Source organism: Telopea speciosissima, chromosome 4, assembly GCF_018873765.1.
Source record: "Telopea speciosissima isolate NSW1024214 ecotype Mountain lineage chromosome 4, Tspe_v1, whole genome shotgun sequence".
Taxonomy (NCBI): Eukaryota; Viridiplantae; Streptophyta; class Magnoliopsida; order Proteales; family Proteaceae; genus Telopea; species Telopea speciosissima.
Genome location: NC_057919.1, coordinates 21,909,570 through 21,931,858, shown reverse-complemented (window position 1 = coordinate 21,931,858; position 22,289 = coordinate 21,909,570). Strand labels below are relative to the sequence as shown.

At 36.7% G+C, this 22,289-nt stretch overlaps 1 protein-coding gene across 1 annotated transcript; it reads left to right on the top strand.

Annotated features, from left to right (window-relative positions):
- The first annotated feature begins 9,680 nt into the window (after positions 1–9,680).
- Positions 9,681–14,344, top strand: LOC122659079 (protein DETOXIFICATION 27-like). Its single transcript, XM_043854231.1, has 8 exons — positions 9,681–9,966; positions 10,071–10,612; positions 10,706–10,792; positions 10,994–11,050; positions 12,745–12,983; positions 13,073–13,191; positions 13,426–13,512; positions 14,267–14,344. Exons 1-8 carry the CDS (start codon positions 9,688–9,690, stop codon positions 14,342–14,344), a joined length of 1,488 nt encoding a protein of 495 aa, XP_043710166.1. The 5' UTR covers positions 9,681–9,687.
- Positions 14,345–22,289: the final 7,945 nt, after the last annotated feature.

Below are 22,289 nucleotides of genomic sequence, written 5' to 3'. Positions count from 1 at the left end.
TCGCCCACCACTGTTGCGTATAATTCCAGGGCAACTTAGCTGAAAGGATGGACGAGACCACTGATGTCGAATCGCATTCCACCCATAGGTGGCTAATTTGAAGATCCTAAGCTTCCTTAATCCCTTCAAAGAATGCTGCTAATTCCGCATTAAAGTTCGTTCCCACTCCTAGATAGGTCGCAAAACTCTGGATTATAGTGCCAAGATGATTTCGAAAGGTCCCCCCCACACCTGAAGACCCCGGATTTCCTATGGATGATCCATCTATATTTAATTTAATCCAACCTGGTGGGGGATGCCGCCACCATACTTCCATGATTGATCTTGCTGGTGGTCTAGAGATCATAACATGGAATCTTCTTGTCAATGTCAGGTCATGGACTGATTTCACTTGTACCCCTTTGATGCGAGAGCAATCCGAAATCTCTCTTAGGCAGCGCTTCACCACACGCATCGGCGTGCCTCTGAGATTGTCATATCTTCTTCTATTTTGTTCCAACCAGAGTTGTTGACTCCCCACAATTAGAAGCACCCCCCATATAGCTTTTAGGGGAACTGACTTACATTTCCTCCGCCACCAAGAGAAAAGCAGCTCCATGGAAGGAAACCCAGGCCATATTTCATTGAAGTAAGATAGCAGCTTTGTCCATACCTGATTCGAGAAGGGACATTCAAGGAAGAGGTGCGTACATGACTCACTGTCGAGATGGCACAGCTCGCATCTTGATACAAGAGGGATTGCTTTGTGACACACCTTCTCATCCGTTGGAAGGGCCCCATGCATGAGACGCCATCCAAACAAGGAGCTTCTTGGGTGGAGATCTCGTTGCCATATCGCCCAGCACCACACTGGTGGTTCTACCTTCAGCCTCAATTCTTCCCATGCAGAATTCACTGTAAACGTGCCTGAACTTGTATGCGCCCATACCCGCAGGTCCTCCCTTGCCATTGCTCTAATTCCAAGGCCTTTTATTGTATTGAATGCATTATGGAGTGCAGCTGCCGAGACATGAGGAAAATTCCAATTTCCATCATCTAGAAAATCTGAAACTTTTGCTTCCAAAGTGCGTGGAATTTCAAATGGTTTTAACAATTCCTCCACGCTCTGTTCTCCTACCCACTTATCATACCAGAATCGTGTTGATGAGCCGTCACCTATCACCCTTCTTTCTACACATTGCACAAAACCCCACACCCTTCTAAGTCCTGGCAATATTGACGATGATCCTACCGAATTTCTTAGATTTCCATCTTTTTTCAAGAACCTCCCTCGTAGGAAAATTGCAAAGTCTGAGTTTGACGTTTTTAGTGACCACACCAGCTTTGCAATCAGTGCCATATTTAATTCTCGAAGACGTCGGATTCCTAGACCCCCTTCTTTCTTTGGCTTGCAGACCCGGTCCCACCGAACCGTGATGGCTTTGGTTGTGTCTGCTTCCCCCGTCAATAAGAAATTGTGAATCCATCGTTCCAATATTCCAATTGCTGATGCCGGCCATAGGTAGATTGAGAAATTGTGAATTGGAATACTACTCATCACAGATCTTACTAGCTCTACTCGGCTCGCCATAGACAGTAGGCATCCTTTCTAGGCCGCAAGTCTTTTTTTAAAGCTGTCTATCATAGGCATGAACATGTCTTTTTTCCTTCTACCTTGCCACAGTTCTACTCCTAAGTATTTGGTAGGCAGCTTACAAATGGGAATTTGTAGAATTGAGGCAATGCTTTGTTTCCGGACTGCTGAGATGTGTCCTAAAAATACCTTACTCTTGGCCAGATTCACCACTTGACCAGAGCATGCACCATAGTCCTCCAAGAATTTCTTAAACCTCTTAACACTTCGTACATCAGCCTTCATAAAGACAAAAAGATCGTCAGCATACAGAATGTGGGAAGGAGTAGATACCTAATGGGGTCCAGGAAGCGCTTCAATCAATCCCCTATTGCACAAATCCCTTGTGCCTCGGCATAAGACTTCTTCAGCCAAGATGAATAAGAGGGGGGAGAGAGGATCTCCCTGCCTAAGCCCCCTTTCAGTTCCAAAAAAACCCACCGGTCCTCCATTTATCAGAACTGAAATCCTTGTTATTTATATATATGGATCTAAATCACTTGTCTTTATCAACCAAGAGAATATCCGAGCTAATCACTTTTCTCCCAAGCATGAGCTGGCCGTGAACAAAGATAGAATCCTCTATGTTAAGACTTTTGCAGGATCTTGAAGGATTACATATCAAATCTACCATATCAGCCTGCTACAGGATCTTGAGGATTGCATTGCAGCTTTCTATCCTAACATTTTCCTAATTTGTTATGATCACATGTGATATACCTTGATCCTTCCCTAATCTGTTATATATCATCACATGTGATATAATGTATCTATCTTTCTATCTTAACCAAGATCATCTAGGATAGTTTCCATTTCCAAGTAGATCCTTAAAGGATCTCACGAGTTGTAATTCTTTACAGTGCATGTACCCATATATATAACTCTACATTTGTAGAGAAATAATCAAGGACAAAATCATTCTCAACAATCTTAATTTTCTTTCCTTCAATTTTTTTTTTCTGCTGATGATTATGTTTTCATATTAGCATTCTTCACATTCTATTTGGATCGAATCCTGAAGCAAAGTATTGAGGTAGGAAATTTTCCAATCTATGAATCTGATTCGTATGGTCCCTTCTAATTTCTTGAAAATTCAAAGGGGCTCAATAAGTTAAGAACAATTTTGGCTTTGCTGAGTACTTCAATTCCTAAACCATTGCTTTCTTTTCTTAAATAAACGAAGGAGATGGTTCCAGTGGCGGTGAGTTGGGAGGAAGAAGAGGGACTGGGAATAAGGTTTGGGGCCTAAGGAGATGGTTGCAGGCATGCAGCAAAGGGCAGGGTGGGGGCGGGATTGCAAGGGATGGGAGAGTAAGAGCGGGTGGTGGGGGCAGCGGCGGCGGGAGGCAAAATGTGGTTCAGTTTATGCATTTAAATGTAAGGGTATTTTGGAAAATTCACCTTGTGGTAAGGGTAATTTCACCATTTAAAAAGAGTTAGCAGCCACTTAACTGCACAGACCTAACGAAGTGGACTAAGTTGAAATAAAATCATAAAATAGGGGGTGTCTGTGATATTTTGCCAAGGTTTGGGGGTGTCTGTGATATATAGTATATTTATAGTGGGTGTCCGTGAATTTTTTCCAATTTTTTAAAGTGAAAAATTTTCAAGTAAAATTTTACGTCAAAACAAATAGAGCCTTTAAAAGAAAAATTAGACCCATATACATCAAATTTCCATAAACTGGAATTTAAATACTGCAATCCAATGCAATCTTTTATTCTTTTTTTTTTTTTTTTTTATGTATTTGAATTTCAGAGGTTTATTAAAGATTGATAAACTGGCAAAATCCAAACCAACAAAAAAAAAAAAAAAAAACAGCTTTGCTAGAGACTACTTGAAGTACATGATCATAAAGAAAAATAGGATAAAACATGTAACAAATTTTTCTCAAAACAAGAGAAGAAAAAAAAAAAGGATAACATATCAATTAATCATGTTTCAGGTAAAGAACCCCAAAACATTTATTAGTTAATGTTGAAAGACAGTAATCTTGACAACGGTTCAGAAACAAGAGTTCAAGGTTGTGTTTGGTTGCATAAATCTGTAGATGCATGTATCATCTATAAACATGATTTCATAGAGTGACTTCCTATTGAATCGTATTCCTAATAAATTAACTAATTGGTTACCCTAATTATGTGAACTGAATCTTCTTGAAAAACTATTTGGTTATCTTGATTCTGTCAGTTGGATTCATCCAGAATCACTCTGAATAATTGTTTGGTAACATTGAATCTATCAATTGGATTCATCTAGAATCACTCTGAATAACTGTTTGGTCCATATATCTATGAGTTGATTTCACTACTATTTAAAATTTGTTCATTACCATTAAACTTGTTTTTGTCTCCATTATATTGGTTTTTTTTCCCTCTTCCGTGTATATAATGTATTTATAATTTAATTACAAAACTTTAAACATACAAAATAAGTTTTTTCATTTCAATTCAAAATAAACAATACAAACAAATGTTTACAATTAAAAAAAATAATTTTGATTAGATCCTTAATTGGTAATGTATCCAGAACATCACTTGAATGAGGACCCTAACTGAATTGAGATTTTAACCTGAAACCAAAAGCCGTAAATCAAATGACAATAAAATTTGATTCATAATTTGTTACCAATATCAAATTGCGACATAGAAAGAAGATAAGAAGATCGAACCTCACCTGAACACGAATCTAGCCTGAAAATCAATTTAATCCTAAAATAAATAAATAAAACCCTTAAATAAAAAATTTATGTGTATCAAAAGAGAAAATATGCAATACACACAGAAAGAGAGCGAGAGAAAGAGAAAGCAAGGATGAAAGAGAGAAGAGTGAGATCGATGAAAATAGAGAGAGAGAGAGAGAGAAGAAGAAATTTTACCACCTTGGAAGACGGATTGCAGCGACTGAACTTGCAAGTAGTAATGGCTTCTCGGTATTGAGCTTCATCGATAGCAAGAGTTCTCCTTCCCTTTCAATTGAGTTCGTTTTTCTCTCTCCCCGATAATTGTAAATCCAAAAGTGAATCTGGATTTATATATATGAATCGGAATTATGTAAACCATTATGAGATTACCTATTAAGGTGATTCAGTTGGTTCACTTACTGTATGTAAAAGTGGAATCACCTCAATCTCCATCAATTCATCTCCAATTTCAACCAAACGATTTATTTAAATCGGAATCATAAATCTACGTACGACATATTTTCCATACGTAATCAAACGCAACTCAAAATAGCCTAATCAAATAATGAAGAACATTCTAGAACATTCCTTGGCAAAACTCATGCCTTCCCTTCTATTACGTGTGCTCGTGCCTTACCTCTTGTATAACGTGTGTTTGTGACATCTACACTTCATTTTGGAATGCAATTAACGCGTGGATTTATAATTTGGAATGCAATTAAAGTGTGGATATATTTGTCCTATTAAAGATTTTCTTTTAAAAAAAAATGTATGTACGAACATTATCTTAAAAAATGGGATCGGATTTGACTCAGAATTGATCTATTGTCACATTGAACCTCTGACACAGCGATCAACTGGTTTGAGACTAAGTGATGATGGTTGGTCCAAGATAAGAGTACTGAGATTCGAACTTAGGACGTTCAAATTTATGATTCGCCACTGAACCAACACCCATTGGATTATCAGTCGATTTTCATTAATGTTGATTCCATTTTATAGTTGTGTACTGAGTGACAAATTATTTACTATCATTACATAAAAAGGGAATATTGTTTACATAGCGATTACTCCTTGGTGGCCAAACATATATTGTGCCATTGGTGTATATGATATGAAGCTATGGAAAATGTGCAAAGAGTCAACATTTTGATAAAATGATACAAGAGGAAAATTTCAATACGTGACGGGTCCTATATTTAAGATTAGCCATGAAATTAAGACACCTAACCATTCCACAAGATACCTAATAAATGAATGACAATGTATTAAACAATGATTGCATCTACATCTATATAAATAAAAATTATGCTGCAAAGATGTACACAATTAAGTTAAGTTAATTAGTGCCCAATCACCTCTTGGTGATTCATGTGGGTGTTATATCCCCCATCCATCTTTTCAATTACATGAGAACGAACTTAGAATTAGCAGGTGTTGAGCAAGAATTATATGTATAAGTGAACTGTTTTCAAATTTTAATCAATTGTTTTTTAAAATGACATTAATTATAATTCTTTTGTTAGTAAATAATTCTACATTCGTATTAAAAATTATAATACCAAGTTGTATATTGAATCCACATGACAGCTTGCATGATCACTATTCATATTTCAAACCCAATTGATGTGAGCCTAATTTGAAGCATAAATCACTCTCTAATAGGGAATGGTTCCTCACTAATTATCAAGGAAAGTTTTTCCTCACCGGTGGCTATTTCTACCGCATAGAGGAAAGAATTTTTATCGTATGCAGTTACTACACGGTGCAGTACTGAATCATGCGACGGCTGCAGAGGCCATGTGCACCATATGGGGCCCATTGTGCCACATGGTCTCTGCTGCACCGCTCGATGCAGTACTACATCGTGCAGTTACAGGAGAGGATAACGATTCATGGAAGATGAGGGTTGATATTTAACTTAGCCATCGTTATATTATAATCATTGGAGTCCCTGGAAATTTGGAGTAAATCATTGGAGAAGGAAAGAGAAGGCAAAACAGCTATACCTAGAGATGTCTGCTATGCTGAGAGATATCCTCTTAATGTTCAAATTAATAGGCAAATCAGACCAAATAAACCAAAGAGCAATCTAATTATTTCTCTAGAAATATATCTAATCTACATATAACCCGCATCATCATCATCCACCTTTGTTTGAATATATCATCACTTATCATCCTTATTGTCTACATATGGAATTCAGTGCCAAAATTCTTTGGAAGTTGTAGACAAACACTTGACAAGAACCTTGACATGCATGCCTCTTTAGAAAAATACTGCACGCTATGGAAATATATTGGCAACCTGTGATGTTTATTATTTTCTCGAAAACACAGTTTGTGATGTTTATACAACTCTTAACTGATAGTTTTTTTTTGAGTACTTTTCTTGATAAGATATTCCTATTATGGTTTGTTTGGTTTTTGTTGTAAAGTATCTCTTTTCTTTAAAAGAAACAAGTGTTTGACACTTCAGCGTAGTTATTTATCGAATTTTTCTCCTCTCAGGTTCTCTGCTCGGTCAGGTTCGTAGGTTCCTCTCATAGGAAGGGCAGAAATGACGACTTCACCCCACCCGGGCAGTGTGTTCAGGAAGGGGGTGAGGTTGTCGTTTCCGGCCCCCTATGAGAGGAACCTATGAACCTGACTGGGCAAGGAACCTGAGAGGAGTTAGCTTCTTATTTATCAATCCAATCACTCTCAAGTCTCAAAAAACGAGACTTGAGCCACATATTTTTGGACTTTTATAAATTAATGATCGTTTCGTTGACAAACAAGGAAAAAGAAAGAAAAGGGTAGCCATGTTTATAGGGACAACTGGTATCGAGGGGGTTCTCTGGATTATTATCCTCTTCAATTCCTAAAGCTCGGCAATGCGGGAGTGTTAGGTGGAGATGCCGATACTTGGTAGCTTGGACATCCAACGGTCCGAGCTCATTGACTATGTTGAGCTCAGACTGTTGGATGTCCGAGCTGCCACGTGTCGGCATCTCCACCTAGCACTGCCTCACTGCCGAGCTTTAGGGAATTGGAGAGGATAATTTTCCGGGTTCTCCACCATGAATTGGATCTTTCATGTGGTAAGTTAGACATGCAGGGCTACAATTTTGTGGACAGGACGACTTGTCAACTTTCGTCACAATTGTTGAGTTATGGACCATAATTCTTGTTTATTTGTATGTTTAGGAATATATATTCGCTTATTTATATGCTTAGCGAGGTATTTTGGAATTTTAGACATTGTATCATTGTCCAAGACCGTTTAGGAACCGAATTGCTCTATTAATAACTGGAACGATTTAAGATTGACCCCCTTTTTTTGTAAACAAATATTTATTAATAAAAACGTATAGTACACATTGATTCCAAATTATAAACATCTAGAAACAATGGAGTGGAAATAGGTCAAACAGTCCTACACGTTAGGGATTGAGCCCTCAAGGCAAAGGAGTCAACTAAATTGTTTTCCTCTCTTGGAGTAAACACAAAAGTACATGATTCTAAATAGGATGTCTAATAAGAATATCCTAAATAATAAGAGTCACTACAATTGGCGGGTTGGTGAGCCCATCGAAGAGTGTAGAGATCAGTACTTTGTTCTCAAATTCAATAATAAGATGGTCGCAACTATCTTCAAACGTTTGATGGATCCTTGATCAAATTCCCATTGCGATTTGGGGAGTTGGAACTGTCATATTTGTTGCATCATTACTTGTTGATAATACTCATAACGACTTTGGATAAGGTTGAATTTTGCTCAACTGTTCCCAAATTGATAATGTCGCTTGAATACCAATAGAATTTTTGGAAACCGAAGAGATGCGACTGCTTGGCATTTGCAGTAAATGATGAGCACAAATGGTGCAACGACTTGATGGACCTCAAGAGCCGTTGATGGGTGAAACTGAAAATATTCCTTGGAAAGGGATGTGGTATGAATTGAGAAGAAGAATATGATGTCAGTTGGAGGAATTCGAGGAGTAACCGTTTGATGATTAATACCGAAGACATGCATTGCTGCAAGTAGTTGCAGTTACCGTGAAACGTTACTTTTGACCATGCATAGTGGTGGGGCCTTTAGAGGTGTTACCGATTGATGATGATTATTAGCATTTAGAGTCAAAATTAATCTTAAGGAAAGATTACCACATGGACTTTCAAAAATTGAAGAGTCACCCTGATCATGGATTGGACCCTTAGAATAGAACCGATTATGAACTATTCTAATTACCCATAATTGTCCGGATTGACATCCTTACAATCGGAGTTGGCTAAGTAGTAAAATCTAGTATTGAAAAAAAAAATTTGATAGAATATTGAAAAATTAAGAATTACAGAATGGGTGTATATAAAAAAATGGATGGGTGTACATAAAAAAAATGGATGGATGTATAACACCACAAGGGCTATTTGATTGATATTAAATATGAAATTAATATATAATCAATCCAAACCACTCCCTCGCTATCCAACTATATTAAAATTTCCTGATCATGCAAGCCCTTTCATGATAGAAATAGATGACTCACTTAGGAAAAAAATCTCTCAAACTTAAAGTATCTTTTACCAAAAACAGAAAGATATATTAATTAATATTCGTAGAGAAGATGCCATTGAAAGTTCTGACAAAAGCTAAAGACCATTCCAGGAAATGCATGGATGCTCCCTTGTGGGCTGGCTTTTAACATGATTTTATATAAAAACTAAGATTAATGAATTAATTAATTAAAGACTAAAGAAGCAAAAACTCATTTTGATTAATTAGGCTGCCAGATTTCCAAATAATCAATAAGTAACGAGCCGACAAAAAGATTTGAGAGATTCTACCACGCACCCAGAAGGAACTTAGATGGAATCATGTACGGTGTACACTACAGTGTATGAGGTATGAACTATGAAGACTTAACAAGAAGAAATTTGCTCATTGCTTACCACACAGATCCATCATCCACGTTTCATTGACCCAACTTTGGCGTCCACGCTTATCTTGACCACCCAATTAAACTGCTTTTGTTTTTCTCTTTCTTTAGATTCCTCTGTAAAGAAAGAGATAAGGGAGGATTTAGATCCGCTGTTGCCGCCTACCCTTTTGGTCGACATGCAATCTCACACAGGCAGAGGCAAAATGACGGTCCTACCCACTACCCGGAGGGTCCACTTTGCAAGTGAGACACCAAAAGAAAGAAGTGAGCCACCTAAATACGTATCATCACTTTTCCATTATATAAATTAATTATCACGTGACAAACTAACAAAGTCTATAAATCATCTTTGCTTCTCCTTTGGTGACTCTCAGTCTAATCTCCATCTCCTTTTCTTTCTCTCTCTCTCTCTCTCTTTCTCTCTCAATCTGTAGTGGAAGAAGAATAAGGAAAAAGAAGGGAATAACCATGCAATTCAACAATGGCATAACAGGGGAAGAATCTGTTCCTTTGTTGCAGAAAATACCATCAATAAGACAGAACGAAGAAGAGGAGGATTTAGGGAAAAGGGTTTGGATCGAATCAAAACTGCTATGGCACATCGTTGGTCCAGCCATCTTCAGCCGTGTCTCCTCCTTCTCTATGAATGTCATCACCCAAGCCTTCGCTGGCCATCTTGGTGATCTCGAGCTCGCTTCCCTCTCCATCGCCAATAATGTCATTGTTGGCTTCAATTTCGGTCTTTTGGTACCTAATCTTCTCTGCTCTGCTACACTTTTTAATGTTTTAATTGAATGTTCATAATAATCTCTGTTCTTGGTTTTGTTTGTTTTGTATTGTTGATTTATTAGTTAGGAATGGCAAGTGCATTGGAGACACTATGTGGTCAGGCATTTGGAGCCAAGAAATTCCATATGTTGGGAATCTATATGCAGAGATCATGGATTGTTCTGTTTCTCTGCTCTGTTTTGCTTCTGCCCATGTACATATTTGCCACTCCTATTCTGAAATTGATGGGGCAACCGGAGGATGTGGCGGAGCAGTCGGGTATGGTGGCCCTCTGGCTTATCCCTCTCCATTTTAGCTTTGCATTCCAGTTTCCTTTGCAGAGGTTCTTGCAATGCCAGCTTAAGACTGCAGTGATTGCCTGGGTTTCCCTGGTGGCTTTCATTGTTCATGTATTTGTGAGTTGGCTTTTTGTGTATGGCTTCAAGCTTGGCTTGGTGGGAACTGCTATTACCCTTAACTTCTCATGGTGGATTCTGGTTTTTGGATTGTTGGCTTACACCATTTGTGGTGGGTGTCCTCTCTCTTGGACTGGTTTCTCTGTTCAAGCTTTCTCTGGCCTTTGGGATTTCCTCAAGCTCTCTGCAGCTGCAGGTGTCATGCTCTGGTATGCCATTATTCCTGCTCCTTTCCATCTCAATTTTCCAAGAAAAGACATTCTTGGGTTCTTAAAACTCTTGTTGTTTTGTTTGTTTGGCAGCTTGGAGAACTGGTATTACAGAATAATTATATTGATGACAGGGAATCTGAAGAACGCAAAGCTTGCAGTTGATGCTCTGTCCATCTGGTATGATACATTTATTTCATCTTTAGTGATTCTGTTTTCATTTCTCCTGAACATGAAATATGAATGAAGGGTATTGTTGAGGGTTGTTGAGGTTGAGTGGATTAGATTGGTTTTGAGTGTTTCAAAATATATTTTTTGCCAACTAAAAAGTCTCTTTTGATATTCTTGTTTAATCTTCTGGGGCTGTTATTATTTTGGCAGCATGACCATTAATGGATGGGAAATGATGATTCCATTGGCGTTCTTTGCGGCAACTGGGTACTATTTCTTTACATTTTCTTTCCTGTTCTTTTTTCTTTTTAGTCACATTAATAGTTCTAGAGAGAGTGTTAAGGGGACACCAAGAATCAATTCGATTCCTCTACTTTCGCCTGTCCCTACTGCTGTGTGTGCCCCCACACACAAGCAAGGTGGAATGTATCAAGAGGAGTCGGATCCCACCAAGAATACCAAGAGGAAAGCTCTTCCTTTCTTTCTCCATTTTCTTTTGGAAAGATCGAATTTCGAATGCCAATTCGATCTTTCCAGATGTGTCGACCATTTAATGGCCGACACAGAAAAAAAAGTGATTTCAATAACAAAACATGTAATTTTTTAAAGTAAGGGTTAAGGACGCTAGTGCTCCTCAATGTAGTGTCTGCCTCTCTTGCCCCACATGGAAATTTCACCTCCTTTTCCCATGGAAAATTATCTCCTTCAGTTCCCTGCTCGGCCCAGTTACCCAATTTCTCTAATAGGGGATGGGGGACCTCACCCGGGCAGGAGTAGGGTGTGTCATTCCAACCCCCCTTGTTAGAGGAACTGGGGAACTGGGGAACTGGGGAATTGGGCCGGGCAAGGAACTAGAGAGGATAAAGTTCCCTTTCCCACTCCCGTCCCAACCTTCTTATTGATTGATGGAAAAATAAAAATATTCCTCTACAAAGCAAGTTTGTTGCTTTTGATAAATAAATGATGATAGTGAAACCTACTAGCTAGGTAGTTGTTTTGAAACTAGTTTTGTATTGCAGTAAACTAATAATATCCTATTACACCCACTCACTAACTGGATTATTATCCTCTCCAATTCTTAAAGCTCAGTAGTGCGGTAGTGCTGCAGTATTAGGTGGGGAAGTCGACACATGGCAGCTCAGACAATCAACGATCCGACCTCAATATTGTCAATGAGCTCGGACCGTTAAATGTCTAAACTATCACGTGTCGGCATCTCCACCTAGCACTGCCAAGCTTTAGGGAACTGGAGGATAAATTTCCCCCACTAACTAATGACTATACTATGATGTTTTCATTATCGATAACCAAACATATTCTAGGAAGAGCTTGCCTAGTGTTGGTTAGTGGATCAATCTCTCTTGCACCGTTACTTGGCATATGGATTAATTAAGTATGAGTTTCTTGCTTTTCGAGTATTGTGTGGTCTTCGTGAATCCCTTTCCAGTCCCTATGTGGGTCCCTTGCACCCAAAAGAAATGTTATAGTTAACATAATTATTGGGCCTGTTCACCACTATCCCAGTGTGGGGGAATCTCACACAGTCCACCAATGGTGGGTGTTTTCTTGGTTGGTAAAAGGTGTAATTCACATTGTAAGAATATAGAAAGAACACAATAAACATAAAATCTTATGAAAGGACTATAGTACCCTAGTGTCACGGGGAACCTATTTCTCATAAATTTAAAGGGAAAAAGAACTACGCTAACACTCCTATGTGTCTATTTCTCTCCTCCTCATATGAAAAGACACATCTGTCCCCTTATTTTGAGGATGAGAGATATAGACACATGGGAGAGTTGACGTAGGCCACATTCTCGGACAGAAAATAGCTTCCATAAAATTATGTTATTTTGGGGCATAATGTATGAGATGTAATTTTACTGTTACCCTTATATCATGAATGTTCCTGTAAACGAATAAACTAATAATATGGTGTTTATGTTTGTGTTGTGTTGAAGAGTAAGGGTTGCAAACGAGCTAGGAGCAGGGAATGGGAAAGGAGCAAAGTTTGCAACAAAAGTATCAGTGGTGACATCTACAATAATAGGTCTCATATTTGGTGTTCTAATTATGATATTCCACAGCAACTTTGCAATTATCTTCACTTCCAGCTACCAAGTTATTACTGCTGTCGACAAGCTCTCTGTCCTCTTGGTCTTCACCATTCTCCTCAACAGCGTTCAACCAGTTCTCTCTGGTCAGTGCTCACTACTACTTACTGCTACTCTCTCATATCATTTCATCTCTTTTTCATTTATGGTTTCTCAACTTCATCTATCAATATAGGAGTGGCTATTGGATCGGGATGGCAAGGTTTTGTGGCCTACATAAATTTGGGTTGCTACTACATCATTGGGGTCCCTTTCGGTGTTTTATTGGGATGGTTCTTTAATCTTGGAGTCGAGGTATATATATTTCTAACTTTGCATCTTAGTTATCTTTTATATTAGAGAGAGAGAGAGAGGGAAAAAAAAAAAAAGACTTTAGTATTGGTATTAAGATCGACCATCAAATTTGACATGTGAAACATCAATGATATATTTAAGTGAAAGAATAAGCCCACCTGAAAAATCCTTTTTGCTATTGTTATGATCGTCTTTGTTATTCTTTTCTAATGTTGGAGAGGATGTGAAAATCAGGGTATCTGGATTGGGATGATTTGTGGGACCGGGGTGCAAACATTGGTATTGTCCATCATCACCATTCGTTGCGACTGGGATAATGAGGTAAGATTCAATTTGACTAAATTCTCATAAATAAAAAATTGGAAAGTAATTTTCTATCCGGAGTGTGGCCTACGCCAATACTCCCATGTGTCTATCTCTCTCTCCTGTTCAAAACGAGGGGACATAGGTGTCTTTTCATATGAGGAGGAGAGAGATAAACTCATGGGAATGTTGGCATAGGCCACATGTAACGCCCAAAGAATACAGCCTAGTACTGGCCCGCCTAGGAGATCATTGAGGTGTCCCCAACAAGACACAGCCTAGTACCAGGGGGATTGAAAGATCGATGAGGAAATGCAAACTTAGTCCAACATCGACTAGGAAGGGAGATCCTGAGCTCTTGATAAAGAATAACTTCCTCTATTTGATATGACGCGTGTTAAAACCTTGAGGTTTATTGGACCAAAGAGGACGATATAATGCCAATCGAGGGGCTGGGTCGTTACACCACACTTTCTGATAGAGTTTTTCTCCCAAAAATTTAATAGTAAATAGATATTTTATGGCTCTATTTGGGCCCGGCTGGCTGGAAGCAATCAGAAAGAGAATTATTTTTTCCCTGGGCCTGGTTGGGCTTAAGGCCCTGGGCTATTGGTGGCCAAGTTGTGCCTTCCAAATGGGGTATATATATAGCTGCACATTTAAACATGAAAATGGATTAGCTGAAGCATTTGGGTGTTTATAAGTAAGTAAATTACTAAACTCCTTGTCTCTTTCTCTTTTCTGGTTTGTCCTTTTTTCTTCTCATCAACAGGCAAAGAAAGCAACCTTAGCGGTAGAAAAATGGGCGAAATCAGATGTTGCAGACGGCGAAAACCAAATCACACAGTAAACATGAAAGAGTAGACTCACTACCAGTACTGTCACTCCATCATCATCATCAATATACCAGAAAGTTAGCAAATAAAAGGGAAATGCAGAATTTAGAAGGATATGTTGATGATTCTTTGGGCATCATTGGCCGATCATCTGTAGATCCATTATTAATGTAGCACGTGCTGATGAAGTGTGTCAAGTAGTACTCCATCACCCATATATATGATGAAGCTTAGTAATTTACTTAACAAAATTTTTCTAGAGGGGGGGGGGGGGAGGGTTTTGAGGTTTGATAAAACTTTTAGCTTGGCTCATCAAAATTAAAAGAAAGCGTCATTCTTTGTTAATTGTATGCTGTTTCATTGCCATTATTATGTGTTGTCTCTTTCTCCATATTATGTTTTTGTATCTTAGGTGTTTTAAGTGTATGGCTTTGTTTTTTTCAAGGCTTTATTTCTCTTTTTATTTTAGAAAAATTACGTTTATCATTCCTATGGTTTCAAATAATTACGTATATCACTCTTAAATTCTAAAATTACATCCGTACATTTAAATCCTAACTTGATTAATTTATTTTAAAAAGATAATTATACCCTTTCTTATTTGTTATTAATAAACTTACGTCCACCCCTCTCCCACCTTACCCTAGGTACCTCGCATAACCTACTCTGTTACCTAGAACGAGAAGGGTTTGGGAGCACCTGCTGCTCCGGCGACCATTGCATCTTGCGACACCGGCCTGCTGCTCCGATGACCATTGCCATAAAAAAAAAAAGTTAATGAACTAGTCATACCTATTATGCCTGTGAATTAGTTCCTATTGATTTATTCCATCCACCTTCTCAGAATCAGATGTGGAAACACGAACTTTCGGACTTCTCTCTCCAAATTCAATACCCATACCTCTTCAATTCTAAGATGAGCAATTGCAAATTGTTATTATTGTTTTTTTGGTAGAACATTAATGGCAAATTATTCATCAGAAATAACTGGAAGAGAAGTCTGGGGGAAAATAAAGGTCAAGCTCACCTGGAGATAACATTGAATCCACTAATGTGGTCTCTGCAGCATCTCAAACAGGCAGAATGCCAATTAGTCCCTTCTCTTCCTTCTGCCATTGCTCCTGTTCCACCAATTTCACGCTGCAGAAGTTCAAACGACACTAAGTGTTTCTTAAAATGATGAAAATAAAACATCAAAAAATATTTTAAGGCGCCGTCGAACACAACCGTAGACGTCAAATGAACGATCATCTCAACGCGCTCCGTTCCCTGATGCCCACCTCCTTCGTTCGAAGGGTAAACACTAAACCATGACCCCTCTCTCTCTCTGAGAGGCCCAGAACAGTTGGGCATGAAAATTGAAAACCCCCATAATTTTGCCAAACATGGCTTGCCCTTTTTCGATCGAGGAAGAAAAAGAAAAATCATTTTCTAATTTTTTTCTAGGCTTTTAGGTTTAAGTGAAAAACGATTATAATGTGAGGTTATTATATGGCATGGATGAAGGGTGACCAAGCATCATTCATTGGTGGTTCCGTTTTTGTTTTTTTTTTTTTTTTTTTTTTTTTTTATTTTTATTTTGAGAAGATGATGGTTCATCCCTAATGAGGGTAAATATGTAATAGCATTACATCCTTAATGGGGGTTAAAATGGAATGAAGTGTTATTAAGGGTATTAATTATGGGTATCTTTTGCCGTATTAAAATTAATTTTATTATTATTTTATCCAAGAGGTAGTTCGATAAGGTATGCATACCTACTCAAAAGTGGTGAGGGATTATAAAATTAAGAGTGAGTGAGTGAGATTCAATATTGTATTATATTTTGTACATCCTATGAACGAAACGGCTCTTGTTCCTTCTTTTTTTTTTTGTTTGTTGAACCAATTTTATATCCTATAATCGAGGATATTCTACATGTAACTTCTTGTATTTTAGTGAATGAAGGTTCAAGAAAAATTTTAAGGAGATTAACATAGTAGTTGACTCTTTAATCTGAAAGACTGTATCGGTGAAGTGTACAAAAGTAGGTTTGAGAAAATTTTTAAGGAGATTACCACGGTAGTTGACTCACACTCATGTGAATAAGAAGCTTTCACATTGATATTGTTGAAAGGTATTTTTGGTATAAAAATATATATATATATATATATATATATACTAGTAACGTGTTTGCTTTTTTTCATGTATGAATCACCAAAATGAACACCCAATATTTTAGATGCTTTACTTAAATAATAAAATTATTTATATAAACAAACATTACAGTAATCCATTTTTTCTTTTATTTTTTTAAAACTTCTTTTTATTTTATAATATATATATTTTTAATTGTGTCTTAGTAAAAACATTGAGTAGTATTTAAACTATAATTCTAGCTTAAAATCAATTGTATCATCCAGATCTAGCAATAACACTTTAGAAATATTTTTCATAACATTTTTTTCTGTCAATTCAAAAGCACTATCAATTATGATCATAATATTATATTAACTTTCTCTATAATTTATACAAGATTTACATGTTATAATTTGAAATCAAGTAATTTACCTCATTCCCATTAAAGTCTGCAAATTTATTACAAAACAATAGATTAACTCTCTCCAAAATCCAATTTATAAACTGCATTATATATAAAAAATAAATACAAAATGCTATAGAAAATAGTAAAATTCACAGATAAAATGTTATTAATGGCGGAAGAATTGATGGTGGGGTTTATCATGGATAATATTGTGATATATATATAAAAGATAAGACATTATTAATGGCGGAAGAATTGAATTTAGCTTTAAAATCGTGAGAAAACTAAGTAGTGAAACGAATGATACCTTAATTTTTATAAAAGAATAATTAATGCAACATTGAGGGGGGTTTTATCATGGATAATATTGTAATATTTTTTTATTTTTTTTTAAAGATAAGATGCTATTAATAGAGGAAGAATTGAATTTAGCTAAAAATTATAACAATTAATTGAGGTGGGGTTTATCGATTGTTCAAGGAATAATGGATAATAATGATTTTTTTTTTTTTTTTTTTTGGTAAGATAAGATGGGATTATTTTATACATTGGAAAGTAGGATTTTATAGATTGTTCAACGAAAAATAGGATTATTTTACTCTCTCTTTCTAATTTCTAATTTCTAATTTCTAATTAATAATAATTATCTCTTATTGAATTTATTTGAAAAAAAAGTGAGAAAACTGAGTAGGGAAACGATTGCTCCCTTAATTTTTATAAAAGAATAATTAATGTAACATTGGGGGGTTTATTAATGGAGGAAGAATTTAATTTAGCTAAAACTTATAACAATTAATAATTAATAATTAATAATTAATGAAGGGTATTTTTAAAATTATAACAATTAATTGAGGGGGGGTTTTATCAATTGTTCAAGAAATAATGGATAATGTTGTAAAAATTTTTTTTGATTAGATAAGATGGGATATTTTATACATTGGAAAGTGAGGTTTTATACATTGTTCAACAAAAAATGGGATTATTTTACTCTCTTTATAATTTTTAATTTCTAATTAATAATTAATAATAATTATCTCTTATTGAATTTATCTGGAAAAAAAATGAGAAAATTGAGTAAGGAAAAGATTGGTCCATTAATTTTTATAAAATAATAATTAATGTAACATTGAGGGGGGTTTATTAATGGAGGAAGAATTTAATTTAGCTGAAAATTATAACAATTAATAATTAATAATTAATGAAGGTATTTTTTGGGCTTATTGATATTGTTGAAGGGTATTTTTGGTATGAAAAGATTTGCCATGATTTTTGAGTTTCTACATTAATATATATTAATATATATTTTAGGTTTATTATTTAATAGAATTTTGTTTGATGCTATTGGATTTTTTTTTTATTTTTTATTTCTTTTTATATATATTTTGATATATATTTTGAAAGGAGGATTCGTTGACATTGAAATCAGATTAGTTGGAAATCCAAAAAAAAAAATTCCATTTCAAGGGCCCTCATTGTTTGACAATGATATGACCTGAAAAATTGTGTTGGGGTCAAGGAAAATGGATAAACCTAGATTTAAACTATCTAATTTTGAAAGTGGAATCTGAAGACATTGAAATGAGGTCAATGAGAGATGAAAAGAATCTATTTTGAGGGCCCTCATTGACTGCCAATAATACGAGCTAGAAAGTTTTAAGGGGAGCATGAAAAATTGAAAAATTATTAATAATAATATTATTACTAGTGGAGATTGTAGCGTGGTGAATAATATATTTTTTAATTAAAAAAAGTAAAATAAGAAAAGTATATATATAGCTATATTTATATTTATATACAAATATAAATATAACCACGGTTTATGGAAACAACAGCTAAAAGGGTGGTGTTTAACCGCAATTTCTAGGAACTGTGGCTAAAATAATGTATTGACCATGGTTACGAGAAACCGCAAAAGAGTGATATGTTACCATGATTTCTACGAACCGTAGGTAACAGTATGGTATATGACCACGGTTTCTAAAAACCGTGGCTATATAGTGTCTTTTGTCGCGGTTCTCGACAATCGCGGCTAAAGACCTCCGCCCATAGTGATCCAACGAGTGCCCAATGAGGCATCCAAAGGCTGGGCTATGTTGTACCGCACACATCCCGATGTATGCCTAATCAGCCATTGGGATGTATGCGACACAACCCAACCTTTGGATGTAAAGAGAGAGAGAGAGAGGAGGATTGGGTTTGAAAACCATGGTTAGGGTAGGGTTGAATTGGGTTGGGTTTAAGAACTGTGGTTAGATTTGCGTTGGCTTGGGTTTTGAATTGTTTTCATTTTGACCGTCGGATCAAAGATGGACAGATGTCACATTTTTAAAAGGGAAATCGATAGAAATTGAGAGGATAAAAATCCTGAGATAAATTCCACAAGGTAGATAATTACCACGTGTCTTTCCAAATTTTTTGTTTTGTTTTTTTTTTATAGGCAATGGGGAGAGAAGATGTGAACTAGGCGGCTTGAACCCAAGACTTGTTGGGTATCTACATTGTAAAAGAATATGAAGATTTGGAGAAGATGAGGGCATTTTGATCTTTTCAAATTATAGCAAATAGATCAAGGCAATTAAGTCTTTTCAAATTTTAGAAAAGATAGAAGAAAAGGTAGTTTGATCATTTTTTAGCATTTAACACTTGGTGTAGACTTAAATGGCTTTAGATGGAAAAATAGGGATGGTTCGTGGAATTTTCAAGGAATATGTGTGGACTTGTCAGAACCTTAAGGGGTGCATGAGGACTCTTATTTAGTGCATTTTAGGGGGTATGCGTATTTAACCGTTTTTGTATATGAAATCGTAACCCTCTTCGAATTCTAAATCAAGGATTCGGGCATTCTGTGTGTATGTGGGTTTAAGCCCAGTATTTGATGCATCACAGAAGATTTCAACCCGAAGGATTCTTCACAAGGAGAAACGAACACACAGTAGTACACACAGAGTTGCAGAGCGATGGAGGAAGAAGACGCCTTTCTCATTCTGGCTTTTGTTTTTGGGGATTTAAATAGACAGACTCGATTTAGATGTGGGCATTGGCTTTTGTATTGCAGATCTTGACGAAGAAGAAGAAGGAGGCCACGATTTGGCTCGTGGATGACGAGTTCGACAGAGAAGAACAAGCCGGTGATTGCAGAGCGATGAGTTCGATGTTTATTTTGGGGATTTACCTATAGTATGGGTTGGTTCATGCTATCGAACCAAAATGGGTTGCCTTGGCATCCACTCATTAAAAGTAAACTAGTTTGAACTTAAGTGTTAGATGCCCCTAAATCCACGTGACGCTCTCAGAGGGGCTGTTATCTGCTAGGCCGTAGAAGATCTGAATCCTCCATGTATTTTAATTGGTAAAGAATATATTACCTTTTCTCTCCACTGCTTCCATTCTAATAAATAATCACTAGTTCTTCGATCTGCTGCTGCTGCTGCTGGAATTCTTCTCCGTCTTCATCTGCATCATCTTTTTAACACCTCCCACGAGTATGGGTTGTGTCAAAGAATTAGTAGAATCAAACACCTTGATCACCTCCATCCCGTCCCTAATGCATCTTCTCCACCACCATCACCAATCTCTCCGAGGACCAAGTTGTTAAGTACAGAAGAGCTACCCATCATTGATTTCTCCCTGCTCACATCCGGTACTCTTGATCAACGCTCCAAGATCATCCATCACCGACCTCGGCAAAGCCTGTCAAGATTGGGGCTTCTTCATGGTAATTTTAATTTTAAAGTTCAGGAAAAACAGTTACTCCTGAGGGGAGAGAACCCTTCCTTCTCCACTAATTAATATTAGTAAAGAATAATTTGACATTGAAAGTTCTGAAAAAACAAAAAAGAGAAGCTATAGATCATTCCAAGACATGCATGCATCCTCCCATGTGGCCGGGCTGCCTTTCAAGTTTTAACATGATTAAAGCTGACAGATTTACAAATAATCAATAATTAACCAGTGTATGAAATATGATCTTAACAAGAAGAAATTTGGTCATTGCAAACCACAACGATCGATCATCCACACGTTGAACCAAAAAAAACAAAAAAAAAAAAAAAAAAGCTCGATCATCCACGTTTCATTGACCCAATTTTTTAATAGAAATAAAACTGAGTCCACATGGTCCCCTCATGTCCACGTGTAAGTACAATATGTAACTTAAGCTATTGCTGTTTCTATATAAATAAATGCAGTTTGTCTTCTCATGCTCAGTGATTTTTGGCAACTACGTTTTTTCTTGTTTTTAATGGAAATAAATTTATTGAAGAATGAAAAGGGTGTGATAGAAATGCATTCAAAGCATTGAAATTGACAACCTTAAATGAGATAAAAACAAAATAATAAAAGGTGCAGCCTACCTCGACTCCTCTTTCACACACATTGGTCTTATGTGTCGGCATGGTAACAGTCGATGCAGTTTGAATTAAATCAATAAGAAGAAATGAGGGTGTGGTCGGCATAGTCTTTAACCGTCCCCACTTTTCATATCGGAAAATTGGATGTGGCTACCGATTCCGACGGAGAAATCAAGGATGAGTTTTCTCTCGGATCTTTATCTTCTCAATTACATTGTTCGTACTTGACGTCAAGTACATCTAACAAGGAGGCAGAAATGATTATCCTACCCTCTGCCCGAACATACTGCCCAAGGTGGGATCCACCTCCCTCTATTAGATGTACTTGACGTCAAGTACAGGCAGTATAATTGAGAGGATAAAAATTCGTTTTCTCCCATCCATCACTCCTTTCATTCAACTATAAATATGGGTAGGGGGTGGCGTTCAAAATACAGAACATAGAACCAAGAACAGGATTCTCAGAGAGCTTTGAGTGTGTTCTTGAGTTTGGATTTGGGTTACACTTGTAGGGTACTCTGGGTATTATCTCTGTGTATAATTCCTTTGGGAAATTTGTGAGAGTTATATTGTGAGTGAGTTTCCTTGTTGAGTGGGTCCCACATATAGTGTTGTGAGTGAGGGGTGTGTGTTGTAATTTTCTCTGTACTAATGAAATGAACTCCGTGTTATTACCCTGTGAACGTAGGCCACCGTACCGAATCACGTAAATCTTGTGTCTCTGCACTTTTTATTTTTCCATGAGTCTTTGTTACACACTTTGGCTTCGTACGTGCCGATCAGTGTAGGACAAATTTTCTCCACAAAGGGGGCAAACAAGCCTAAAGACAGACACAAACAAAGAAAGCTAAAGCCTAAAAAGAGAATTCCGTCCTAAAATTCAAATTGACAAGGGCAACAAACCACTCGCTCAGCCAAGAGAAATAATAAAATAAAACCACTTTGATAACCACGTTTATCTTGATTATTGAATACCGAATTAAACTACTTTTTTGGTTTCTTTTCTTTAGATTCCTCCTTAAACAGAGAGATAAGGGTTGGGATTTAGATCCTCTGTTGCCAGCTGCCCGATGATACAGCCTTACC